A 23,807-nucleotide genomic window follows, 5' to 3' on the forward strand; every position below is an offset into this window, starting at 1 on the left:
CTGTAGGGATTGTTTCCATCCAATAAAATCAACCCATGCACGTCTCTTCCATCCAAGAATTCCAAGAATAGAATATTTTTCTTATTTTAGAATATCTTCCCTGATTTGATTACCACCGGTTATCTAACCAATTTTGACCGAATCCAACACCCATACCAGCTCTATCTAGGCCCTAGGAACAAACCCATTTAATTTGGGCCATTGAATCTCCTTTAATCCCGTCCAAACTTCCAACCCTAAATCTGCCAGTTGATAACAATTTTTTCCCGCCAATTTTTTTTTTTTGAATTTGGGAAGAAGATGTCCTCCCCCTAACCAGAACTTGGGTGCGAATAGCATCTGCCTTGGGGTGACCTGGGGGTGCCCCTTAGCAATTAGGTTACCCCTTATCCAAAAGCGAGAGTCCGAATAACACTTGTCCTCCGGGTGACAAAATCAACTTTTCGAGCAGAATTTTCCAAAAATGTTTATTTCCAAAAAATACCTACAAATACATAAAATAACAAAATTAGTACAAAATCGAGTGCCAACAATATATAGTATTGAGATCAAATTAGACACAAAAATGTGTCTATCATAGTCACAGGTGAAATTGACTAAGCTTGATAGACATTCTGTTAAAAAATTACGGATAAATGGGAAAACCTATGAGATTTGAGAGAAACTGGGTGAGTTTGACCGATATTGGGTATTATTGACTGATAACAAGTGAAATTAAACGAATCCATGGTAATTCAGTTTAACTTGATAGATAAGCATATAAATTCATAGAATCACGATGAATTGAGTGAGTTCGAGTCATACCAAGCTTAATTTATGGATAAAAGATGAAAATGGTTAATGTGGATGGACAAAAGGTTAAATTGATGATAATTGGAGAAACCAATCGTTGTGATTCCTTCCAATAAATCGAGTAAGGCCTCAAATATTGGTTAAGATGACATATAAAAAGTGAAACTAAGTAAACTTGATGGAAATTCGGTTTGAATTTAAAGATAACTATATAAACCCATGTAATCCAAAAGAAATTGACTGAGGTCGAGCAATATTGGAAAAGATTGATAGATAACGGGAGAATTGACTAAGATCGATAAACATTCAGTTTAAGTAATGGATGAATAGACAAACCAATAAAATTTGAAAGAAACTGACTGAGGTCGACTTACGCTAGCTAAGATGGACCTGTACAATTGAAACCATGTAAAATCAATGGAAATACGGTTTAAATTAACAGATAACCATATAAATCATTGGAATCGAAATACAAGTGAAGTCAAACGATATCAGATATAATCGATGGATATACATAATAAAATTTTGCAGAAGTGGATAGATATTAATTTGGCGAAGCTGATCTATAATCTTGGAAATCGTTGGAGCTTTGGAGAAATTAATTTAAAATTGTTATTCGTCTTTTTAACAGAGAGGTTTGATGAGAATATTTACAATTGTTATTAGTCTTTTGAAAATAATAAATAATAATAAATCAAATGTAGTTTCAAACAAAGTTTTTGGATGGTAGCCTAGCAACAAGATGGGCTGCAACTCCTCTCTGAATAACGATACCTAATCTATGGAAAAAATTAATCTGATTGTAAGTAAATAAAAAAGCTTTTGGATTGTAAGTAAATAAAAAGTAATTTAATTTAATTCAATTTGATTATATTATATTATTACTGTATAAAATTATTTTTTACATTTTTAACTATTTTTTATTAATTATAATTAATAACAATTAATTAACATAACAGCCTCTCTATAGGAATATTTTATATGGTCTAAAGGTTTTTTTTTTCTGGACGTCTGTACGGGGCAGAGAAAACAAGAGCAAAAGGAAAAACAGGGTAAAGCAGAAAAAAAAAAAGATCAAGTGTGCTGAAATAAAGGCTTGTATGTTAATCGAACTCTATTTAAACAAGACCCTGTTGCCAGCTTATATAAACATGATTTTTGTTAATTTGTATACCCGTATATATGTTAAGGTTTAATAAATAATTATTTTAATTCATTGGAAATTGTGTTTTTTTGTCTTATTCTACTAGAAATTGGTTATTCTTATATTAAAAATAACAAACCTTGTTCCCAATACAAAGAATTGTTGTTTTCATTACAATAAAACAAACAAATCATGTTTTAAGTGCAAAAAAATAATATTTTTAATGAATCTTAACATGTATACGGGTACACAAATTAACAAGACCCTATAAACATTCTAGCGTACATATTAAAAAAAACCGCTTATCAAACCGGATTCCCTAATTAGATTTTTCTTCTTTTGACAAAGCCTCTTAGTACTCTCCCTTAAACGTCGGATCGCTCATTAATCCAGAAATAAATTAAAAAAAAAACCCTAAAATTTACTATCATGTTCTCCGCCTGCTTCTCTACATCTCATCTCCCATTCTCACCGATCCTCTCTGCTAAAACACCATTTCCTCTCATGTTAAGACCACTGTCATCTTCGTCTCTCCCTCACAACCACCACCACAACCAAACCAGTATTTTATCTCTCCCGATATCTCAATCCAATCATCGATGCCAGAGATCCACTTGGTGACGGTTTATGAGACCATGATAGTCACTTTTATATATGAAGTTGCTGGTAGGAAAAACCATTCCCCCTTCAGTTGTGTTAATTAGAATATTCTAGATTTTTTTTAATTGATTTGCGAATTGAGCAGCTGCCTTCGATTGGGTTTAATTTTTGATAACTGGTTGAAATGGTATATGATCTTGGCTCGCTTCATTGTTTAACAGCAGTGGATCACTGGGTTCACTTTAATCGGGTGGATACATGTATCTTCAAAGATTAGAAATTGGATGACCCTTTTCAATGATGTGTAATCAAACAATTCAGTATCTGTCATATCAAAGATATATATATCATAATCCTGTTTCTTAATTAACAGGGGTTAGTCCACGAGTGAGTTGGAGGGAGTTTAATGTATTTTGAATTTTGGGGATTTGGAGAGAGTGTAAGAGAGTATAGGGAGTTTGAGAGAGTTTGGTGTGTTGAGTGTATGGAGTTTGAGAGACTCTCCCAAAATCTCCACTTTTTTGAGAGATTTGGAGTGAGGCAAAAATACACTATAAACTCCCTAGAACTCCCCAGAACTCCCAAAAAAAAACGAACTCCCTATCATTCTAATTTTTACCACTAACAAGGAGTTTAAGAGTTTCTTTCAAACTCCCCCACGACTAACGGAGTTTTTTAGGGAGTTGGGAAGACTCTTCTAAACTCTCCCACGACTAACAGGGATTTTGAGAGACTCACTCGAACTCCCTCACGACTAACGGGAAAAAACACAACTACACCCAACTCCTCCAACTCCCTTGAGGACTAACACCCTGTAAGTAAGTGTCGATCTGTTACGGAGCACTCGTGACGGTTTGAGAGACCATCTCGGTTTGGTGCCGGTTACCGGTAGGAAAAAGCATTTTCTTTAGATTGTTTCAGTTCAAATATTCTAAATCTTATTTAGTTACTGAAATATGTTTCCTTTTCCTTGATTATCTAGGGACTCGTGCAGATTGTATCAAGAGCAGCCTGCCTACCTCAATCTGGAGTAATACATTTTTGATAGACGATTCTTAATGCTTCAGGTATTAAGTAAATTACAAATTTCTACTGCTATTTTGTTTTCCGAAAACCAACTGGTTTTTAACATTTTTCTAAATATTTTTCTGGGAAAAAGGATGCGACTAAGAAAAAGAAGACCTTCCATTTGGTGATCCATTCAAAAGGCAAGAATCACCGATTTTTAAGATGCCAGATGACAATGAATTATTTGTTTAATTATTTTTCTTTGTTCGATTAACCTGTAAACTAACATGTAATTTCTACATAGGGTACAATGATTTAGGTCCAACAAAAAAACATCGTTGATGGGGAGCAAAAAGATGATATTTACAATGAGGTTCTTTGAAGAAGATTTAAAAGAAGAGACATGAGTGTTATGCCTTCTCGGGATTTGGTTCAAAACCAACCAAATCGACGATGAATAGTTCAAGTTATGATTATATGGTTTCAAGTTTTTAGCTTTTGGAATTAGATGAATTTAAATTTCGGTAATTTTATTGTTTTTAGATTTTTTTCCTGGATTTAAATATTTGATGCAATAAAACTTAAGTTTTCTTTTTCGGTATCGATTATGATTTTATGATTGTAAGAAAGAAAACAAATAAAAATTGAATTTTTATTATATTCACTTATGATAAATAAATAAAAACTTGTAGAGAGGAATAATTTTGTCTTTGAAATTCTTTTCTAAGTCAAATAAAGAGTCCTTAATAAAATATTTAGGGACCAAAAAAATCTCTTTGAAGAAGTTGTGTTAGAAACTTGTTTTCTAAGGCAAAATTATTAGTCAAACTTGTTCTCTTTAATTGGAGGCGATTTTTTTTACCTTCAGAGGGGAAGTGTTTGTCTTTAAAAAAAGACATTTTGAGGAAAAATGAGTTGTCCTTGATAGAATAATTAGGGACAAAACATATTCCTTTTTTAGAGAAGAAAAAATTGCCTTCGAAAGTTTGTTTTAAAGGCAAAATGAATTGGTCTTCGACAATATTACAGAAAAAATAAAAGCTTTCAGAGAGGAGTATTGACTCTGAAAATTAGTTTTAAAGATAGAAATTTGGTCACTCATAAATTATTTAGAGACGAAAAAGTTAGTCTCCAAAATTTGACCTTTAGGGGCTATTAATTTGTTTCTGATAAAACAAATTCGAGACCAATTTTTTTGTTCAGATAATTATTATTAAAGACAAATTAATTTGACACAAAATTTCGTTTTTGAGACAATTTTTTTGGTCTTAAAAATAGTTATCATTAAAGACAAATTAAGTTGACATAAAACTTTCGTTTTTGAGACAATTTTATTGGTCTTAAAGAGTTATCATTAAAGACAAATTAAATTGACACAAAACTTTTGATTTTGAGACAATTTAATTGGTCTTAAATAGTAATCATTAAATACAAATTAATTTGTCCTTGAATTTACGTTTTTGCGACAAAAAACTTGCTCGCAAAAAGTGACTTTTGGTGGCTAATTTTTGGTCATTAAAATAACTTTCACAAACAATTTTATTTCGTTGGTGAAAGAGACTTTTGTTGACAATAAATTTTCAGTTGTTAATTAATTTTTCTCGTGACCGTTCATAATTTTGTCGCGAAATACTTTCCCAGACGGGGTATTTGATACAACTTTGTGACAAAAAAAATTTCATCTCAGAAAATATTTCGAGACAAAAAAAGGGGATCTCCTGACAAATTTTTTTGACACTAAACCCCCATTTTCTTGTAGTGATAATATCTTGGTTTATTTCTCAACAACCTCCCTTAAACCAAGATACACTTTGCAAATCACTCCCAACTTTCCACGCAAGTAAATTAAAGTGTTAGACTTCAAAGACTTGGTGAAAATATCTGCTACTTTCTGTTCACTCTCAACAAACTCTACCACTATCTCCTTGTTACTAACAAGCTCTCTGATGTAATGATATTTAATATCAATATGCTTACTCCTTCCATGAAAGCACATGATTCTTAGTTAATGAAATTGTAGACTTATTATCACAAACTATTGTTGTTGGTGTCTTCTGTTCTTCAAACAATGACTTCAGCATCATTCTCAACCACACAACTTGTGTAGCACAATTGCTAGCAGCTATATACTCAGCTTCTGTTGTAGATAATGCAACAACTTGTTGCTTCTTATATGACCAAGGGAAAAAACCAGTTCCCAAGTGAAATCCATAACCTGATGTGCTTTTTCTTCCTTCTGTATCACCAGCCCAATCACTATCAGTAAATCCAACTAGTTTTGGATCTTCTGAAACATTATAGAGAATTCCCATACTGATTGTACCTCTAACATATCTCAGAATACGTTTTGCAGCTTGTAAATGTGATTGTCTGGGTTCTTCCATAAATCTGCTAACCAATCCAACTGCATACATGATATCAGGTCTTGTAGCAGTCAAATATCTCAAACATCCAACAAGACCTTTAAAGTTTGTTGAATTCACAAGCTCTCCTGATCCTTCTCTTGTCAACTTCAGTCTCTCTTCTACTGGTGTTAAGATTGGATTACAATTATCCATCTTGAAACGCTTCAAAATTCCTTCAGCATACCTTTATTGGTTAATAAAAATTCCTTTTTCAGTTTGTTGAACTTCAATGCCAAGAAAATATGACATCAATCTAAGATATGTCATCTCAAACTCCTTCACCATATCCTCCCTAAATTCCTTGATCATCTCAGAACTATTTCCAGTAAATATAAGATCATCCACATACAAACACACTATAATATGATTGCCAAGATCACCATCTTTCAAGTATAAAGTATGCTCATGTGGACATCTTTTAAATCCTTTCTTAATGAAATAAGAATCTATTCTTGTGTACCAAGATCTTGGTGCTTGTTTCAATCCATACAAAGCTTTGTTTAGCTTGTATACTTCATTCTCCTTCCCCTCCACAATGTAGCCAGCTGGTTGCTCTACATAAACTTCTTCTTCCAACACTCCATTCAAGAATGCTGACTTCATATCCATCTAAAATATCTTCCAATTCTTTTGTGTTGTTAAAGCAATGATCATCCTTACTGTATCAAGTCTTGCAACTGGTGTAAATACTTCTGAATAATCAACTCCTTGTCTTTGCCTATAACCTTTAGCTACTAACCTTGCTTTCTTTCTATTCACTTCACCATTTGACTTGTATTTTGTTTTATAAACCCACTTAACACCTATGGGTTTCTTCCCTGGTGGAAGTTCTGTTAGTTCCCATGTATCATTCTTCTCAGTTGACTTCAGTTCTTCATTCATAGCTTGAATCCAACCTTGTTCTTTTGATGCTTCTTCATAAGTTACAGGATCACAATCTCCAAATAGTGAAAAATTCACTACTTCATCATCTCTTGATACAATATAATCATTCAACCTAGTAGGTATGATATATTTTCTTCTTGATCTTGTAGTTTCTTGTTGTTGTACTGTTTCTGTTCTTGCTTCTTCATGTTGCTCTTCAACATTATCTTGAATCTGCACTTCTTCTTCTACTTCAACTGGAACTGTTCTGACAGCAGCAGGTGGATCAACATTCCTTGTTGATCCAATATTATGTGGATCAACATCCTTTGTTTATCCATTGTTATATGGATCAACATTAGTTGTTGATCCATTATTCCAGTTCCATTTTGAATCTTCATCAAAGATCACATCTCTACTTGTAAACACTTTTCCTGCTTCTGGGTTGTATAATTTATATCCTTTGGTTACTGAACTATAACCAACAAGGATACACTTCTCAATCTTGTCATCCAATTTCTTTCTTAGTTCTTTGGGTACATGTGCATATGCAATACACCCAAAAATTTTCAGATGTCTTACACTTGGTCTTACACCTCTCCAAGCTTCTTCTGGTGTTATGTTGTTCAAACTATTTGTAGGACATCTGTTGAGTAAATACACAGTTGTGTTAACTGCATAACCCCAAAAACTTTTTGATAAATCTTTTGTTCTTCTTATAGTTCTTTCCATCTCCATTATGGTTCTGTTCTTCCTCTTTACAACTCCATTTTGTTGTGGTGTATATCTTGCAGTTAGTTAATGCTGAATGTCATGCTCTTCCATAAACTTGTCAACAACATTATATTCTTTACCTCTATCAGTTCTCAAGATCTTGATACTCTTACCAATTTGTCTCTCAGCATAAGCTTTGAAACTTCTAAAAACTTGAAATGCATCACTCTTTTGTTTAAGCAAATAAACCCATGCTTTTCTACTAAAATCATCAATGAAAGTTATAAAATAATTATTACCTCCATGTTAATTTACTTCAATAGGACCACACAAATCACTATGAACAATCTCCAAATGTTGATCATCTCTTCTAGCTTTGTTGACTGGGAATGGATCTCTGTGCTGGTTGCCAAAGATACAACTTTCACATATTGATTCTGGTACCTCTATGAAAGGTAAGCCTGACACCTTATCCTTCTTTGTTAAGTTTTTTAAACTGTCAAAGTTCACATGTCTCATCCTTTTATGCCATAACCAAGAGTTATTGTGCACACTGCTACTGTAACAACTTTCTTTTTGATGCTGAATGTTCAAAGGAAATAGTCTATCTTTAGTCATCTCCACTCTTGCTATCTATCTTCTTCTTCTATCTCTGATGAAACATAAACCATTGTAAATATTCATAGAATATCCTCTTTCAGACAATTGTCCCATACTTAGCAAATTTTGATGTAAACCTGGAACATAATATACATCCATGATGTATGCTTTAGAACCATTCTTAAGAATAATCCCTATTCTTCCTTTTCCCATAACTGGAATTGTTGAACTGTTTCCAAACTTTACTGTAGATCTTACAGACTCATATAAGCTTTCAAACAAATCTTTTCTTCCACACATATGATTGTTGCAACCTGTATCCAAATACCACTTAAGTTGAGGTTATTCTTCTGCTGTATGATATGCAAGTAGCATGTTTTCATCCTTCTTTTCTTCTTCTTTTTTTTCTTGGCTTTCTGCAGTGTTAGCTTTGAAATTTGCTTTGTAATTGTTAGCAACTGTCTTTCTTGGTTTTGGACACTCAGTAGCAATATGTCCAAAATCCCCACAATTATAACACTGCATTCTTGATCTATCAAATGGCTTCCTATAACTTCCATTATTTGATCTCCCTCCATTGTTATATCTTCCTTGAAAATCTCCAGTATTAGATTTTCCTTGATTGTTTCTCCAGCTAACTTGGCTTTGAAGTGCCTCTTCAACTTGTTTTTCAGCAGTTGTCTTCTCTAGTAATCTTTGTTCATATGCTTGTAATGAACCCAATAACTCATTAAGAGTCATAGTTGCAGCAGTGTTACATTCTTCTATAGCAGTTACTTTTACTTCAAACTTCTCAGGTAAGCTTCTTAAAATCTTTTCAACAACTATTGAATCTTCTACAGTATCACCATTAGCCTTCATCTCATTGACAAGATTTAATGTCTTTGAGAAAAAAATATGATATTGTTTCAGTAGTTTCCAACTGCACTAATTCATACTTTCTATTCAAAGTTTGTAATCTAACCTTCTTGACTTTGTCAGATCCTGTGTAGTAGCTTACCAAACCATCCCAAGCTGCTTTAGCTTGCTTAATATAAATAACTCTATCCATGAGAGATTCATGAATACCTTGATGAAGAATATATGTAGCTTTAGAATTCTTCTTTCTGTTATCAGTTAAAACAGTTTGCGCAGCTCCTTCAACTACAGCTCCTTCTGCTGGTTCTACATAACCATCTTTCACAATATCCCATACCTCTTGGTATGTGAAAATATTCTCCATATGCAACCTCCAGTGTTCAAAGTTTTTACCTTTAAACACAGGTACCTTCATTGAACTTAAACTCGTCATCTTATCTAACTCAAACTCTTACCCACAGCCCTAGAATCTGATACCAGTGCTCTGATACCAGATGTAGAAAATCTGATATCAAAGACTTAATGAAAAGAACACAAGACTAAACTCAAACAAGCTTCAACAAGCTTCACTTAATTCATATATTTAGACTGATGGCTTAACAACTTATTTATATGATTCACAAACTTGACTCTCAAGTAAAAAGACTTTCCTAATCAAAAACAAACTCTAACAAGAAACTTCTAGACAATTCTCACGCAAGCAAACTCTTAAAACAGGTAATACTTGTAACCCAAGTAAACTTCTAACAACTGTACCATGGATCAACAACATTTGTTTATCCATCCACTTCATGTCAACTGTACCAGTTGATCCAACCACATCCATGGTAGGCTTTGGGATATGTATAAAATAAGAGCAAAGACAGCCTACAGTGATACCTGCAAGTGCACAGGGTCAGTTGTAGCAATGTATGTGCAAGAACAGGGTCATTCCACAGGGACAAGGTGAGTGAGTTGAAGCTTTCCTACTTTCCTAAGCTAAGATTATCCTACGCAGTAAACTAAGTGGCAGTGATAGTGACAGTGGAGTTAAACAAAGGCAGTGAGCCTAAGGCAGAGAAGCTAAGCAGTAAATGCACTAGGGGATTTGAATTCACCTTATGGCCTAGCTAGGCAGCATCAATCTAGTTTATGCTCTTGTCCCTAATGGACAAAGGTGGAGGCTCATGCCTTCCTATAATCCAGGGCATACATAGATAGAGAGTTAATTTAACTAAGCTCACTAGAATCACCCCTAGCATTGAGTGTCTTCTTACAGCACACTCAATCACAGGTGATGTTTGATCCCTAAGCTTCATAACTTCCCTACTTTAGTTAAATGTGGATGGTTAAGTCCCTAAATTCTCTAGTTCACCCCTAGCATTGAGTGTCTTCTTACAGCACACTCAATCACAGGTGACTTCAATCACCAAGAACACTAACATCCTAATTCAGTTAAACCTACAAGAGTGTTCACTAAGATTTTGCTACCCAACAAGGTCTTCAGGCTTCATCTAAGCCCTAGTAAGAGTAATTAGAACATATTGACAGTAATTGTAAACATGATAAACATAAAGAGTAATTGAAATTGAAACTTGGAATTAAAACAGAAGATTACAAAACCTAACAGTGGAGAGCACTGGCTAATCCAGGCCTCCAAAGGGTGCTCTGGCTAATCCAGGCATGCCCACAACAGCACAAAACACCTTCTATTTATACCCAATTTACATAATTAGGGTTCATACACCCAATTCCCAAAAATCCCCAAATACAGTTGAAATTAGGGTTTGTTGAATCTTACCCATACTTCTCTGATTTGCTTCATAGCCTTCGACCCATTCTTCTGCTTCCTCCCAAGCTTCTTTGGTGCGAGTTGGTGCCCTAATCCTTACCCCTACTCCAACTAGTATTAACCTAATTCTTCACTGAGAGGATAAGGTGAAGATGTAGGTTGATAATAGGTGGATAGAAGAGTGATGGTGATGTGTGAGGGTCGAGTAGAGATGGTGGTGAGGGTTTGTTTACTCGAGCTTTGCTCGAGTTGGTGGAGGCAGCAGGAGAAGGTTGTGGGAATGGTGGTCGCGGAGGAGGTGAGGGAGAGAAGAACGAAGAGAAATTGGGTAAGGTCTGTTTGGTTTGATGGGTATAGGTGTTAGGTGTTGTAGTGTTGAGCGGTTGTAGCGAATTAGATGTCCAGCGAAGATGATACGTTGGATGATCACATCTGGATTGAATCGAACGGCACGAGGGAGACAGGCGTGGAGCGACCGTTGGATGTGTGATACATCAAAACTGACGACTTAGATTGGAGTTAGGTACTATGATGTTTGACAGGAGCTTCAGAGTTTGATGCACGATGATGAGGTGACCGTGGGATGATGTGATCGATCCAATATGACGGCTCTCATGGAAATGAGTATGGATATTGAAAATGGATTTGGGTGAGGGTTTTGGGCCTTGGGTATGCCAAGCCCATATCTTCTTTAAGAACAATTCTTCCTCTTCAAGCCCACTTCTAATTGATCCGGCTCTTGCAAACATCATTCTTCGCTGCCTTTCTGCGGGAGCCTTTCCCGTTTCTTTGCTCTTTTCGCTCCGTGAGTTAACCAGGCTTTATTTAGTACCTAAAAATGCAAAATTAATTAATAAAAATATTTATTCTTGAAAACAATGAAAATACAGAATATGGGATAAAATGTAGAATTAATGTACAAAAGATGAGTTAAATGCCAAGAAAAATATATAGAAATATGCACTTTTTAGCACTCATCAAATACCCCCAAACCTGAATTTTACTTGTCCTCAAGTAAAACAAAGTTAAGGAAATCCTACCTATACCACTGTCGCTGGTCCCAAATGCAATAAGCCTTTTAAACCACTAAGTGTCCCTAGTGGACGAGTGAAGTCTCGTGAAGCTTAGAACGTACCTACAAAGTTCTAGGACAAAATATAAGCTCATATTCCATCAAATGTGACATGTGCAAGACAGTTTAAGCTCACAGCAAAATGGAGATGTCAATCTAGCTATCTAAGGCACAATCCTAGCACTGATAACAAATAAAGACATGTGATAAGAGTGTAAAGTGTATCTACACATGTGTAAAGAAAGATCGGATGTTATGACTACTAATCACCAAGAGATAGTTTCTCAGGCTAAGAACCAAGGTCGAAATCTAGCTAGCTGTCCAGACTTTACAAGAATTGTGAATGAGTTGGAGGTATTTCACAATTACTCGCGTTGTACATCAATGGCATGCACCCTTCCTTGCTTACTATAATACAACAAAAGATGACTCTTTACATGACTCTTATTTACATTGACTACTCTCTTTTATTTTTGGAACAAAGAGAGGGTGGAATTGATAAATACTTTTTTTTTTTTGATTTTTTTTTTTTTTTGAATATACATCATTTTTTTTTTTTAACAAGGTAACACTTTTGATACATAAGCAAAAAGAAACAAAAAATTACATGACACTTTGCAAGAGGTAGCCCTTTTTGATGCACCCAGTTAAATTCGATGGTTGTCTTTCTTAATGTAACCTCCACCTCCTATCCCAACCAACCAAAGAACAAGCTAGTCAAGTTTCGTTCAGTATTCTAAAGTGATTGGCAATCGTGACTTCCGATAGAACACCTCAAGGATGAGGCTATACATGTATTGGTAGATCGTGCGCGTGCAAGTTTCTTATCACTATGTGAATTGTGCTAGAATCAGGGTGCCTAAATATCTAGACTAAGACTCCTAATAATTACATATTTGCACAAGAGTCAACATTTCAAGGTAAATGAGCTCCATTTTTGTGATTTTTTAATTTTTTTTTTTTTTTTTGGAATTTTTAATTTTTTCAAAAAGAAGGAGTTCTTGTTTTTTTTTTTTTTTCAATTATGGCATATTATCAAAGTATCTACTTTTCACCCCCAAACCTAAACTAAACATTGTCCTCAATGTTTCAAAATATGAACAAAATTATAATACAACATATGAAGAGGATCATGCTGAGTAGAGAAAAAGGAAAGAGAATACCCGATTTCGGCGAAAGCAAGATTAGAACTCCGTTATTCAAGGCAAGAATCCAACATATTTCAGTTAAGAGTCACATTGGATTAGCAAAATATGTACAAAAGAAACAAAAGATTTAACTAAGAAACTATCTACTAGATTATATACAAGAAAATTTATCATACACTAACAATCTAAAGAGTTGAGGATCAACCCAAAAGACGGAGTGTAGACATTTCAACAGCTTCACATAATAATAATAGGAAAGAAATGAAAGTGAGGCTGTGAAACAAAATGAGCTACCCCCGAACCTGGATTTTTCAACAGATATAATTTTGGGTACAAAATCTCGCAGTTTTGGGGGTTCATCATGTACAAGGTCTAACTCAAAGTGAACTGTGCTAGGGACGGGAAAACATGCTAATTCCAACTGTGGTTCCTCAAATGTATTATACTTAGAAGCAAAATAGTCCAAGAGGACTTGGGAAGCACACAGTTCCAAACCTAGATTAGGGACTCTCAGAAAAGTCGGTTTGACAATATGGGTACAAACCAAATCTAGGTTGGGTGGAAGGCCATCAGATTGTGACTTATGTAGGAAGATAGGCACATCATTATTAATCACATCAACATCTCCTAAGTCTTCTACACGTGGCACAATATGCTCACAATCATCAAACAAATTGGCAAGATCACAATCAGAGTCATCAACATCATCAACAGATTTATTCTCATGCATCGGCAAATCAGGAGAAATATCACAATGTGACCTAGGTAGAGAATCAGACACATCAAATATATTTTCATGCATATTAACATTAGTGTCTACAGAAGATTCAACTATTCGTATGTCATGCTCATCTTCACAGAATAATTGTACGAATCCCATGTCAATATCAAAATCATATGAATTACAATGAGTATTAGAAAGAACAACATTCATGAAGGTCGAGGGAGAGAAGCCATATGTTTTTGAACCAACAGGTTCCACAATATTTTCATGTTCTTCTAACATATCATCATAATTATCATAATCATTATCATGGTAGCATGCATATTGGTCCTCATTAACAGTGGTGGTGTCATTAGTCGATTCATGTTCCTCTAAATTAGGTTCATATTCAACATCATTTACAAGAATGGGACTAGACACTTCATTAGGGACAACATACATTTCCTCATGAATTTCCTCCTTTTGTAGGTGAAGCAAAATCTGATCTAAACATGCCTGAATTCGTGATGTAGATCTATCAAAGTTTTGCTCACTGAGTCTGAAAGCTTCTGTGGTGGAGTCTAAATTCATGGGAGTACAAAATTCTTCATGTTCAAATTGTGGTGAATGGTACATGTGTGCATGGTCATTAGGGTTTACAAAATATTCATCGCAACCCTCAAAGGATTGATTATGGTCCCAATGACTACCATTCTCACAATTTATGGGCATTTCATACCTTGGATTTTCTCTAGATTGCCTAAAATTATGCAAAATATGACAATTCTCAACAGGGTGGTCTAAACTACCACATGCGGGACATGCATAGATTTCAGGTTGCCTAAGAAAATTAGATGTGACAGATTCCTCATGTGATTGCATTTCTAAAGCTGCGATTCGAGCTTCTAATTGATCGATCTGTGATGATTGTGTGAGTGAGGCACTGGCAAAATGTTCATTTTCACGTTGTGATGAATGATGCATGTGTGAATAGTTATTAGGGTTCATGGATTGAGGCTCGGGACTTTGAAAATGTCCATAATAATTCCTATAACTATTGCCATCATGGTCTATGGGAGGTTCATAACGTGGAGTATGTCCATACGCAAGTTCTCTAAGGAATTTGTTGTATTCCCCAACTGTAGACCAAGATCTAGACATGATTTGGCTCAAAAGCTAAGTAACTATGTTACAAAGACCAAAATTTGGTTTTTAATGGGTTTGGATTTTTGGGAAAAATTTGGTTTTTTTAATTGGGAGCAAAAATTTTGGTTTTAGTATTGGGAGCAAGCCCACATTGGTGGGAGAAATTGCTTTGCCAAGGGAAGGTGAACAAGCCCACAATGTGTATGCAAACTGAAGCCCAATGTAGCTTTTGAGATAGCCCAATTGTTGCTTGTTTGGTCTGCGGCCCAGTTGGGCTTTTAAAAGTTCAGTTTTTCTAATTTAAAACTACAGGCCCAAATCAATCTAACACCACAAGCCCACAAGCAATTAAACAAACAAGCCCACAAGAAATTAATTACAAACCCAACAGAAAAATGGAAAAAATTATTACAAGCCCACAAATTAAAAATGGAAGCCCACAGGTTGGGTTCTCTTAATGGGTTTAGGCTTACTTGCTTAAGCACAGCCCAGCTGCTCAGTTTGGTTGCAAAAGCCCAGTTGGGCTTTGGATCATCCTAAGCTTTGGCTTCAACACTCAAGGCCCAGTTGGGCTTTGGTCTTTCTTCTTTGGCTTGTATTACAGACCAGTTTGGCTTGGTACAAATCAGCAGCCCAGTTGAGCTTGGGTTCTAGCTGCAGCTTTGGTTCAGCAAGTTTCAGCCTTAGCAGCACAGCAACAGGTGCAGAAGGCAGCAGCAGTTAGCAGCAACAGGCACCAACAGGGGAAAGTAACAACCTCAGTTCCACCAGTTCACCAGCAACAGCAGAGGCAGTGCAAGCAGCAGCAGCACCAGGGGCAGATTCAGCAACAAAGGTGCAAATGGGCTAAGCAGTTCACAGCAGTGCACTAAAGCAACAGGCAAGAAGATGCTCTGATGCTGTGCAAGAACAGCAAGCAAACAACTAGATGAAGATGCAAACAGCAAGAATGCAATGTAAACAGCAAATGATGCAAGTGCAGCTGCAAGCTAAGAGCAACAGCAAGCAAATGAGCAAGGAAAGAAAAACAACAGAAGTTGTTAAGAACAGCAAGAACAGCAAGGGAAAATGATGCAAAGATGAAAAATTATGCAAAGATGAAAATGCAAGTTATGATGAGCTAAATGATTATACTAAATGCAAGATATGCAAGTGAAAGAAAGCAAGGAAAAACAACAACCACACAATGCCAAGTCCCCGGCAGCGGCGCCAAAAACTTGGTAGGCTTTGGGATATGTATAAAATAAGAGCAAAGACAGCCTACAGTGATACCTGCAAGTGCACAGGGTCAGTTGTAGCAATGTATGTGCAAGAACAGGGTCATTCCACAGGGACAAGGTGAGTGAGTTGAAGCTTTCCTACTTTCCTAAGATAAGATTATCCTAAGCAGTAAACTAAGTGGCAGTGATAGTGACAGTGGAGTTAAACAAAGGCAGTGAGCCTAAGGCAGAGAAGCTAAGCAGTAAATGCACTAGGGGATTTGAATTCACCTTATGGCCTAGCTAGGCAGCATCAATCTAGTTTATGCTCTTGTCCCTAATGGACAAAGGTGGAGGCTCATGCCTTCCTATAATCCAGGGCATACATAGATAGAGAGTTAATTTAACTAAGCTCACTAGCATCACCCCTAGCATTGAGTGTCTTCTTACAGCACACTCAATCACAGGTGATGTTTGATCCCTAAGCTTCATAACTTCCCTACTTTAGTTAAATGTGGATGGTTAAGTCCCTAAATTCTCTAGTTCACCCCTAGCATTGAGTGTCTTCTTACAGCACACTCAATCACAGGTGACTTCAATCACCAAGAACACTAACATCCTAATTCAGTTAAACCTACAAGGGTGTTCACTAAGATTTTGCTACCCAACAAGGTCTTCAGGCTTCATCTAAGCCCTAGCAAGAGTAATTAGAACATATTGACAGTAATTGTAAACATGATAAACATAAAGAGTAATTGAAATTGAAACTTGGAATTAAAACAGAAGATTACAAAACCTAACAGTGGAGAGCACTGGCTAATCCAGGCCTCCAAAGGGTGCTCTGGCTAATCCAGGCATGCCCACAACAGCACAAAACACCTTCTATTTATACCCAATTTACATAATTAGGGTTCATACACCCAATTCCCAAAAATCCCCAAATACAGTTGAAATTAGGGTTTGTTGAATCTTACCCATACTTCTCTGATTTGCTTCATAGCCTTCGACCCATTCTTCTGCTTCCTCCCATGCTTCTTTGGTGCGAGTTGGTGCCCTAATCCTTACCCCTACTCCAACTAATATTAACCTAATTCTTCACTGAGAGGAGAAGGTGAAGATGTAGGCTGATAATAGGTGGATAGAAGAGTGATGGTGATGTGTGAGGGTCGAGTAGAGATGGTGGTGAGGGTTTGTTTACTCGAGCTTTGCTCGAGTTGGTGGAGGCAGCAGGAGAAGGTGGTGGGAATGGTGGTCGCAGAGGAGGTGAGGGAGAGAAGAACGAAGAGAAATTGGGTAAGGTTTGTTTGGTTTGATGGGTATAGGTGTTAGGTGTTGTAGTGTTGAGCGGTTGTAGCGAATTAGATGTCCAGCGAAGATGATACGTTGGATGATCACATCTGGATTGAATCGAACGACACGAGGGAGACAGGCGTGGAGCGACCGTTGGATGTGTGATACATCAAAACTGACGACTTAGATTGGAGTTAGGTACTATGATGTTTGACAGGAGCTTCAGAGTTTGATGCACGATGATGAGGTGACCGTGGGATGATGTGATCGATCCAATCTGACGCCTCTCATGGAAATGAGTATGGATATTGAAAATGGATTTGGGTGAGGGTTTTGGGCCTTGGGTATGCCAAGCCCATATCTTCTTTAAGAACAATTCTTCCTCTTCAAGCCCACTTCTAATTGATCCGGCTCTTGCAAACATCATTCTTCCCTGCCTTTCTGCGGGAGTCTTTCCCGTTTCTTTGCTCTTTTCGCTTCGTGAGTTAACCAGGCTTTATTTAGTACCTAAAAATGCAAAATTAATTAATAAAAATATTTATTCTTGAAAACAATGAAAATACAGAATATGGGATAAAATGTAGAATTAATGCACAAAAGATGAGTTAAATGCCAAGAAAAATATATAGAAATATGCACTTTTTAGCACTCATCAATCCACACTACTTGGATCAACAACATTGTTGATCCCTTTTTTCTTCTTCATAGTATCTTGGTTTATTTCTCAACAAAAATTATCATGTCTTGACTTCGAGCAAGCGGAAGTATCAGGAGTGGGCTATTCGTCTCTTGGGAACTGTTTTGGATGACTCAGACCGAGCATTGCTTCTAGATGTTGACCCTAATATCTACTCGAAGAATGATCGTCTCCGTCTTTCTAATGATGAGGACTGGATGATGTATCCCCTTGTCCTTGAGGGTCCCTGGGTGTTGATACCGTCGAAATCCGTTAAGATCTCTAAATATCCAAATTGGGAATCACATGGAAAATTAATACGAAGTCGCCACCCAACTTGGGGAGTTAGGACCCAAAATAAATACTGGTACAAAAAAGAAAAGTAACCCGGGAATCAAGATACAAACTAGGAAGGTGTGAGGCACCTAGTTTGTCCAATCCGAAGATCGGTCTCTAATTCATAATTGAGAATTTAGGGTTCTAATTTGCAATATAAAATAATGAAATATATGCATAAAATAATAAATAATAATTAAATCCGCAAGTAAATAGGTAACCTTTCTAAAACCTGTAAGAAACAAATCCAATCAAATCAACGAAATTATTATTATTATCATCCAAAATTATTATTATTATTATCAAATAATGGTATCGCCATGGGCATTTTATTAGAAAACAGAAATATGTTCAACTTACATCGTCAGTGTAGGGCATAGGTAGCCGCGCAACAAGCTGAGCACCTATCCCCTTCTGAATAACAATTCCTAGTCTACGAAATAAAGAACTTATTTTTAGAATTGGCATCATGATTCGCCATACAGTTCCTCAGACTCTTCAAAAGTGCTTCAGTATCGTCGCTGAGACCACCAAAAATTGTACAAGCAAGAATACCAAAACCATAGCCATGTTCAGAACACTTAGCTAAATTCTTACTACATTTTCACGTAATGGCCTATGAAATGGCTTGATCAAGAGTGAAGTTGCAATATCTGCTATTCTTATTACTTCACTTGCAGGATTTCCATACTCTTCAATTCCACAGTGGAATTGCTTCACTTCTCTATTCGAATCCCCACACTGGGATTGCTTCACTTTTCACGATCACACCTTGTGACGGCTCTTCTCAAGCATACCTTGTTTTATCTTCACGATCACAACTCATGGGATTTTCACACATCACCCTTGGTGATTACTTATATTTTCTTCACTCTCTCATCATCTTCACAACCTTACTGTTGTTTCTTCTTCTTTGTTTCTTCCTGATTCTCTCACAATCTTTCTTTTGTTACGCTTCTGCCACAAGCAATAACAATCACAAAGTCTTCCACACTTTACAGGTCTTCCAAGTTTCTGCCACAAACTCTTCAACCACACTTAAGCTTAACATGTTTGAGCTTAAATTCAACATCCTCACTTAAGCTCAAACATATCCACCCAACATTCCTTATCATTCTAAGTCTCTGAATTCGATCAACTTAATCAAACTGTACCAGTCCTTACTGCAATACCAGCTTTGATCCTCCATCAAACCGTACCACTCCTCCTGACTGCAATACCATCTTTGATCCTCCATCAAACTGTACCAATCTTCTGATTGCAGTAGCAGCTTTGATCCTATTGCATCTATTTCGAATTCATGACTTAACCTTTTGAATCAACCTATCACCCAAAGCTTTTACACGAGCTCAAACTACTGATCAATCAAACTTTCCTTCACTGTCACCAATAATCAACAGCACCATCAACTTCTTCCCTTGTCTTCTCTAATCTAGACCATTCGAAATTTTCTGCTCAATATTGGCAGCGAGCCATTCTCACCTGCCAAGCTCTTCTATCACAATTCCCTGAACTTCTCGGTAACAATCTACCACTTTTTTTTTTTTTGTGCAAGCCTCCAAAGAACGAAGTCATCAGAAACTAAAGCTGTTTCAAACCCATGTTCTAGTTCCTTCTAACTTCTAACCACCGTCTAAAACACCAATTGCCCTTAAGGTTCTCGTTTTGATTCTCCGGCACCAAACAAACTTAACCAAATTTCGTTCATCACAGCTTTAAAATGGAAGTATTGGTGAATCCAAATACCACTGATACGTGGGAATAGCACACCTATTGTAATCTAGTTACCATCAACTCATTAGGGTTCTTCTCTAGACTCCGTCTGAAACGCGACTCCCTATTCCACCGTCAACCAGCAGCAGCTCCTTATTACCTTGTTTTCTCGGCATTCGGTTCTGTCCAACAACAGCTCCACCATGTAGCCATCGGAAAGGAACGAGTCTAAAACTGGACGTTAATTACTGGCAGTCCAACAAACTCCCATCACATCTGATTCGGTAACTCCAACAATATTCTATCCAATCATCAAGATTAGTTGCTCATCCCTGTTGAACAGCAAAAAACCCATCTCCGTTTCCAATTCTGGAATTTTTCTTCTCAGCTCAAGATTGAGCCATGACCTTTATTCTACTTCGTCTTCAAATACTTCTCAAATCGAGAGCTGGTGACGTCAACAATCTCCGGCAGTTTTCTCAGTCTCGACTCCCTATCCCTTGAGTTCTCCCGGTCATGACGACCTAAAACAACATTTTTCTTCAATATCGACAGTTCATCTAAACCAAATCTCACCCAGAAAAAATCCATGTCGTATTCAAACTTCTTTGTTTGTTTTTTTATTTTTTAACTTCCACAACAAAGACACTAATCTTTCGTAAATAGTGACACGAACACCAATCGTCACAGCAACACACATAACCAAAGAAATCTTTTTGATATCTCCACTGCTTTTTACTGCCAGCTTAACCCAAATCAGAATACCTTTATTTTTACTCGTAACACAAAAAATTTCTTAACTCTGTCTCTTTTTTTTTTTACCGCGACCTTCTCTTCATCTTTTCTCGACAAACTATTTTTTTATTTTTTACCAAAACTCATCAATCAAAGAACAACGAAAAAACTTTAACACTTTCTCCTTCTCCTCTCTCTTCCTCTCACCTTACTCTGATATCATATGTAGGATCGAGCAAGAGAGAGGAGAGCACAACGCGGAAGCAAGAAAACGACTACGTTGATAATTAAATTCGGTGTACAATTCTTATGGCTCAATAATCTATTTATAGTCTCACAAACTTGACGATCACTCAAAGCAAACTTTCCTAACAAAGATAAAACTCTAAACAAAGACACTTCTAGAAAACTTTAAACCAACCGAACTCTAAAACCAGAAATACTTGCTTCACAAGTTTACTTCATGTCCAAGTGAAATCCACCGTGTCAACAACACTTGTTGATCCATTCACGTCGTGTCAACATTACTTGTTGATCCAAGGTCAAACTTCATCATATCTTGGTTTAACTTCCAACAAATTCAAACAACATTTCTTTTATATTTGAGAGCAAAACACTTTCTCTTGACCAACTAGAGAAGCTAATTAAATTCTTGGGACTTTGAGGAAGAAGATATGCAACTGTCTACAACTAAGATTGTGCATAGAGAGGAGGCAAAGGCAAGCACGCTTCTTTATCTCTGAATGTTGCAAGGAAATGAGGCCAAAGAGCGAAATAAAAGTAGGCAAAGGATGCAGAAAAAACTTCACGATATTTACACCAAATTGCTTCTTTTAAATACAGTTGCAATAGCATCAATTGTTTAAATATAGATGGTGTAAGTTGTTATGATAAGGAGAAAATTGCTTTTGAAGCAAATAATTTTTATACTTCACTTTTCACAGAAGATCATGTTATCAGGCCTAGATTTGATTGTATTGAACTACCTTCCTTGTCTGTTCATGAAAGCATTTCTCTTGAAAGGCCTTTTACCGAGGAAGAAGTAAAAAAATATCATTTGGCATTTTGGAGCAAACAAGACTCCGGGACCATATGGATTCACTATGGAGTTTTTCTAGGCTGCTTGGGAGGTAATAAACTCTGATCTGATGTTGGTAATTAAAGAATTTGAGTCTACAGGTTTTCTTGACTGGAGAATTAATTGCACCAATCTTAAACTTCTTCCTAAGTGTGATGGAGCTGTTTCATTTCATAATTTTATAAGCCTATAAGTTTGATTGGTGGAGTGTATAAGATAGTGCCGAAATTCTTGGCAGAAAGGATGAAACTGGTCCTCCCTTCCATTATTACTGATTTCCAGGGAGCTTTCATTCATGAAAGACAAATTAGTGATGGAATTTTGATTACGGATGAGCTAATTGACTCAAGAAAGAGGGAGAATAAGCCTGGTTTGGTGTGCAAGGTTGACTTCGAAAAAGCTTTTGACAATATTAACTGGAACTGTGCTGATATTGTTCTTCAAAGATTTGGTTTTGGGAATGTTTGGAGAGGTTGGATAAAATGGTGTATCTCGCAAACTAGATTTTCTGTTCTTATCAATGGAGAAGCAACACAAATGTTCAGAAGTTAGAAGGGCATCAGACAGGGTGAGACCATTTCACCTTTTATATTCATTATGGTAGCGGAAATTCTATCTAAAATAATTAGTAAAGATACTTCAGATGGTCTTCTGTCAGGTTTTCAAGTTGTTACTAACGGAACTGTCATAAATCATCCAGAATTTGCAGCTGAATTGATAGTTTTTCTCGATGACTTGTAGGATCAAATTTCAACTTTGAAGAAAATTATTTTTGTTTTCCAGTTGGTATCTGGTTTAGAAGTGAATTTTCGAAAAAGTGCAATAATTGGTAATGGGGATGAACATAATGGTGCTTTGTGTGCTGATTTATTTGGTTGTCAAGTAGCTGACTTTCCTATAAATTATCTTGGCATAACGCTGGGGAGCAAGTATAAGATCAAAGCTGTCTGGAATATAATGCTTCAAAGATGGGGATTAAGGTTGAGAACATGGAGACGGGGACACCTATCCAATGGTCATAGATTGATCTTGATTAATAGTGTGCTTGCTAGTATGCCCATTTATTATTTATCCATGTTCCAGATGCCTATTTCAGAAGTGAAAGAACTAGAGAAAATTATGTGTGATTTTCTTTGGAGCTCTTATACTACTTCAAAGAAAAGAAGTTGGGTGAAATGGTCCAAAGCTATGCCTCCTAAAGCTAATGGAGGTATTGGAATAAAGAAGCTGAAGTTTTTCAATAAATCCTTACATTGCAAATGGATTTGGAGATGTGGAAGAGAAAAAGACCTTTATGGAGAAAGATCATTCGTGAGAAATTTGGAGGTAATCCTAATGCTTTTTTACCTAATGTATTTTTGAGGGCGGTGGGTCACAGTCTTTCGGATGGAATCTTAAAATCTCGAGATTTTTTTACAGATAACACCTCACTTATAATTCAGAACGGTAAATTCATTCAATTTTGGACTAATAATTGGTTAGGTGATGTTCCTTTTAAAGATAGATTCCCAAATATCTTTAAAATTTCAGTTTCAAGAGACTCGACTGTTAAAGACACGATGTCTTCTCAAGGCTCTTAGAATTTTGAATTCAAGAGGGACCTTAATGAAAGAGAATTAGGTGAGATAGCTAACTTGTTAAAGTTAGTAGAAGGTTTGGTTGTTTCTATACATAATTGTACTATGGAAGATACTAGAAAATGGGGTTTTGGAGAAGATTTTTCTGTGGCTAATTGTTACTCATTGCTAGATGTTGATGGTTTTATTTCTTTTCCACATAAGCAAGTTTGGAATCCAAAAATTCCATTGGAAGTGTCTTTTCTTTTTTGGACTTTATGGCATGGGGTGCTCCTACTTTGGATGTTTTACGCAAGGCTGGGATTGTGAATAATAGCCAATGTCTGTTTTGCTGTACCGTTGAAGAATCTCATAATCATCTTTTTCTTCGTTGTTCGG

At 36.3% G+C, this 23,807-nt stretch overlaps 1 protein-coding gene across 1 annotated transcript; it reads left to right on the forward strand.

Annotated features, from left to right (window-relative positions):
• The first annotated feature begins 22,095 nt into the window (after positions 1-22,095).
• LOC113280127 lies at positions 22,096-23,432 on the forward strand. The gene is made up of 3 exons (XM_026528784.1): positions 22,096-22,314; positions 22,594-23,178; positions 23,295-23,432. The coding sequence occupies exons 1-3, from the start codon at positions 22,096-22,098 to the stop codon at positions 23,430-23,432; spliced, it is 942 nt and encodes a 313-aa protein (XP_026384569.1).
• The last annotated feature ends 375 nt before the right edge of the window (positions 23,433-23,807 follow it).

The sequence above is a fragment of the Papaver somniferum genome, chromosome 5, assembly GCF_003573695.1.
Source record: "Papaver somniferum cultivar HN1 chromosome 5, ASM357369v1, whole genome shotgun sequence".
Classification (NCBI taxonomy): Eukaryota; Viridiplantae; Streptophyta; class Magnoliopsida; order Ranunculales; family Papaveraceae; genus Papaver; species Papaver somniferum.

Excerpts from the sequence above, each read along its gene's own strand:
- LOC113280127 (XM_026528784.1), top strand. The coding sequence starts at position 22,096 with ATGAAACTGGTCCTCCCTTCCATTATTACTGATTTCCAGGGAGCTTTC. Across the intron at positions 22,315-22,593 it reads AAAGATTTGGTTTTGGGAAT|GATCAAATTTCAACTTTGAA; the intron begins GTTTGGAGAGGT and ends GATGACTTGTAG. Across the intron at positions 23,179-23,294 it reads CATTCGTGAGAAATTTGGAG|AACGGTAAATTCATTCAATT; the intron begins GTAATCCTAATG and ends CTTATAATTCAG.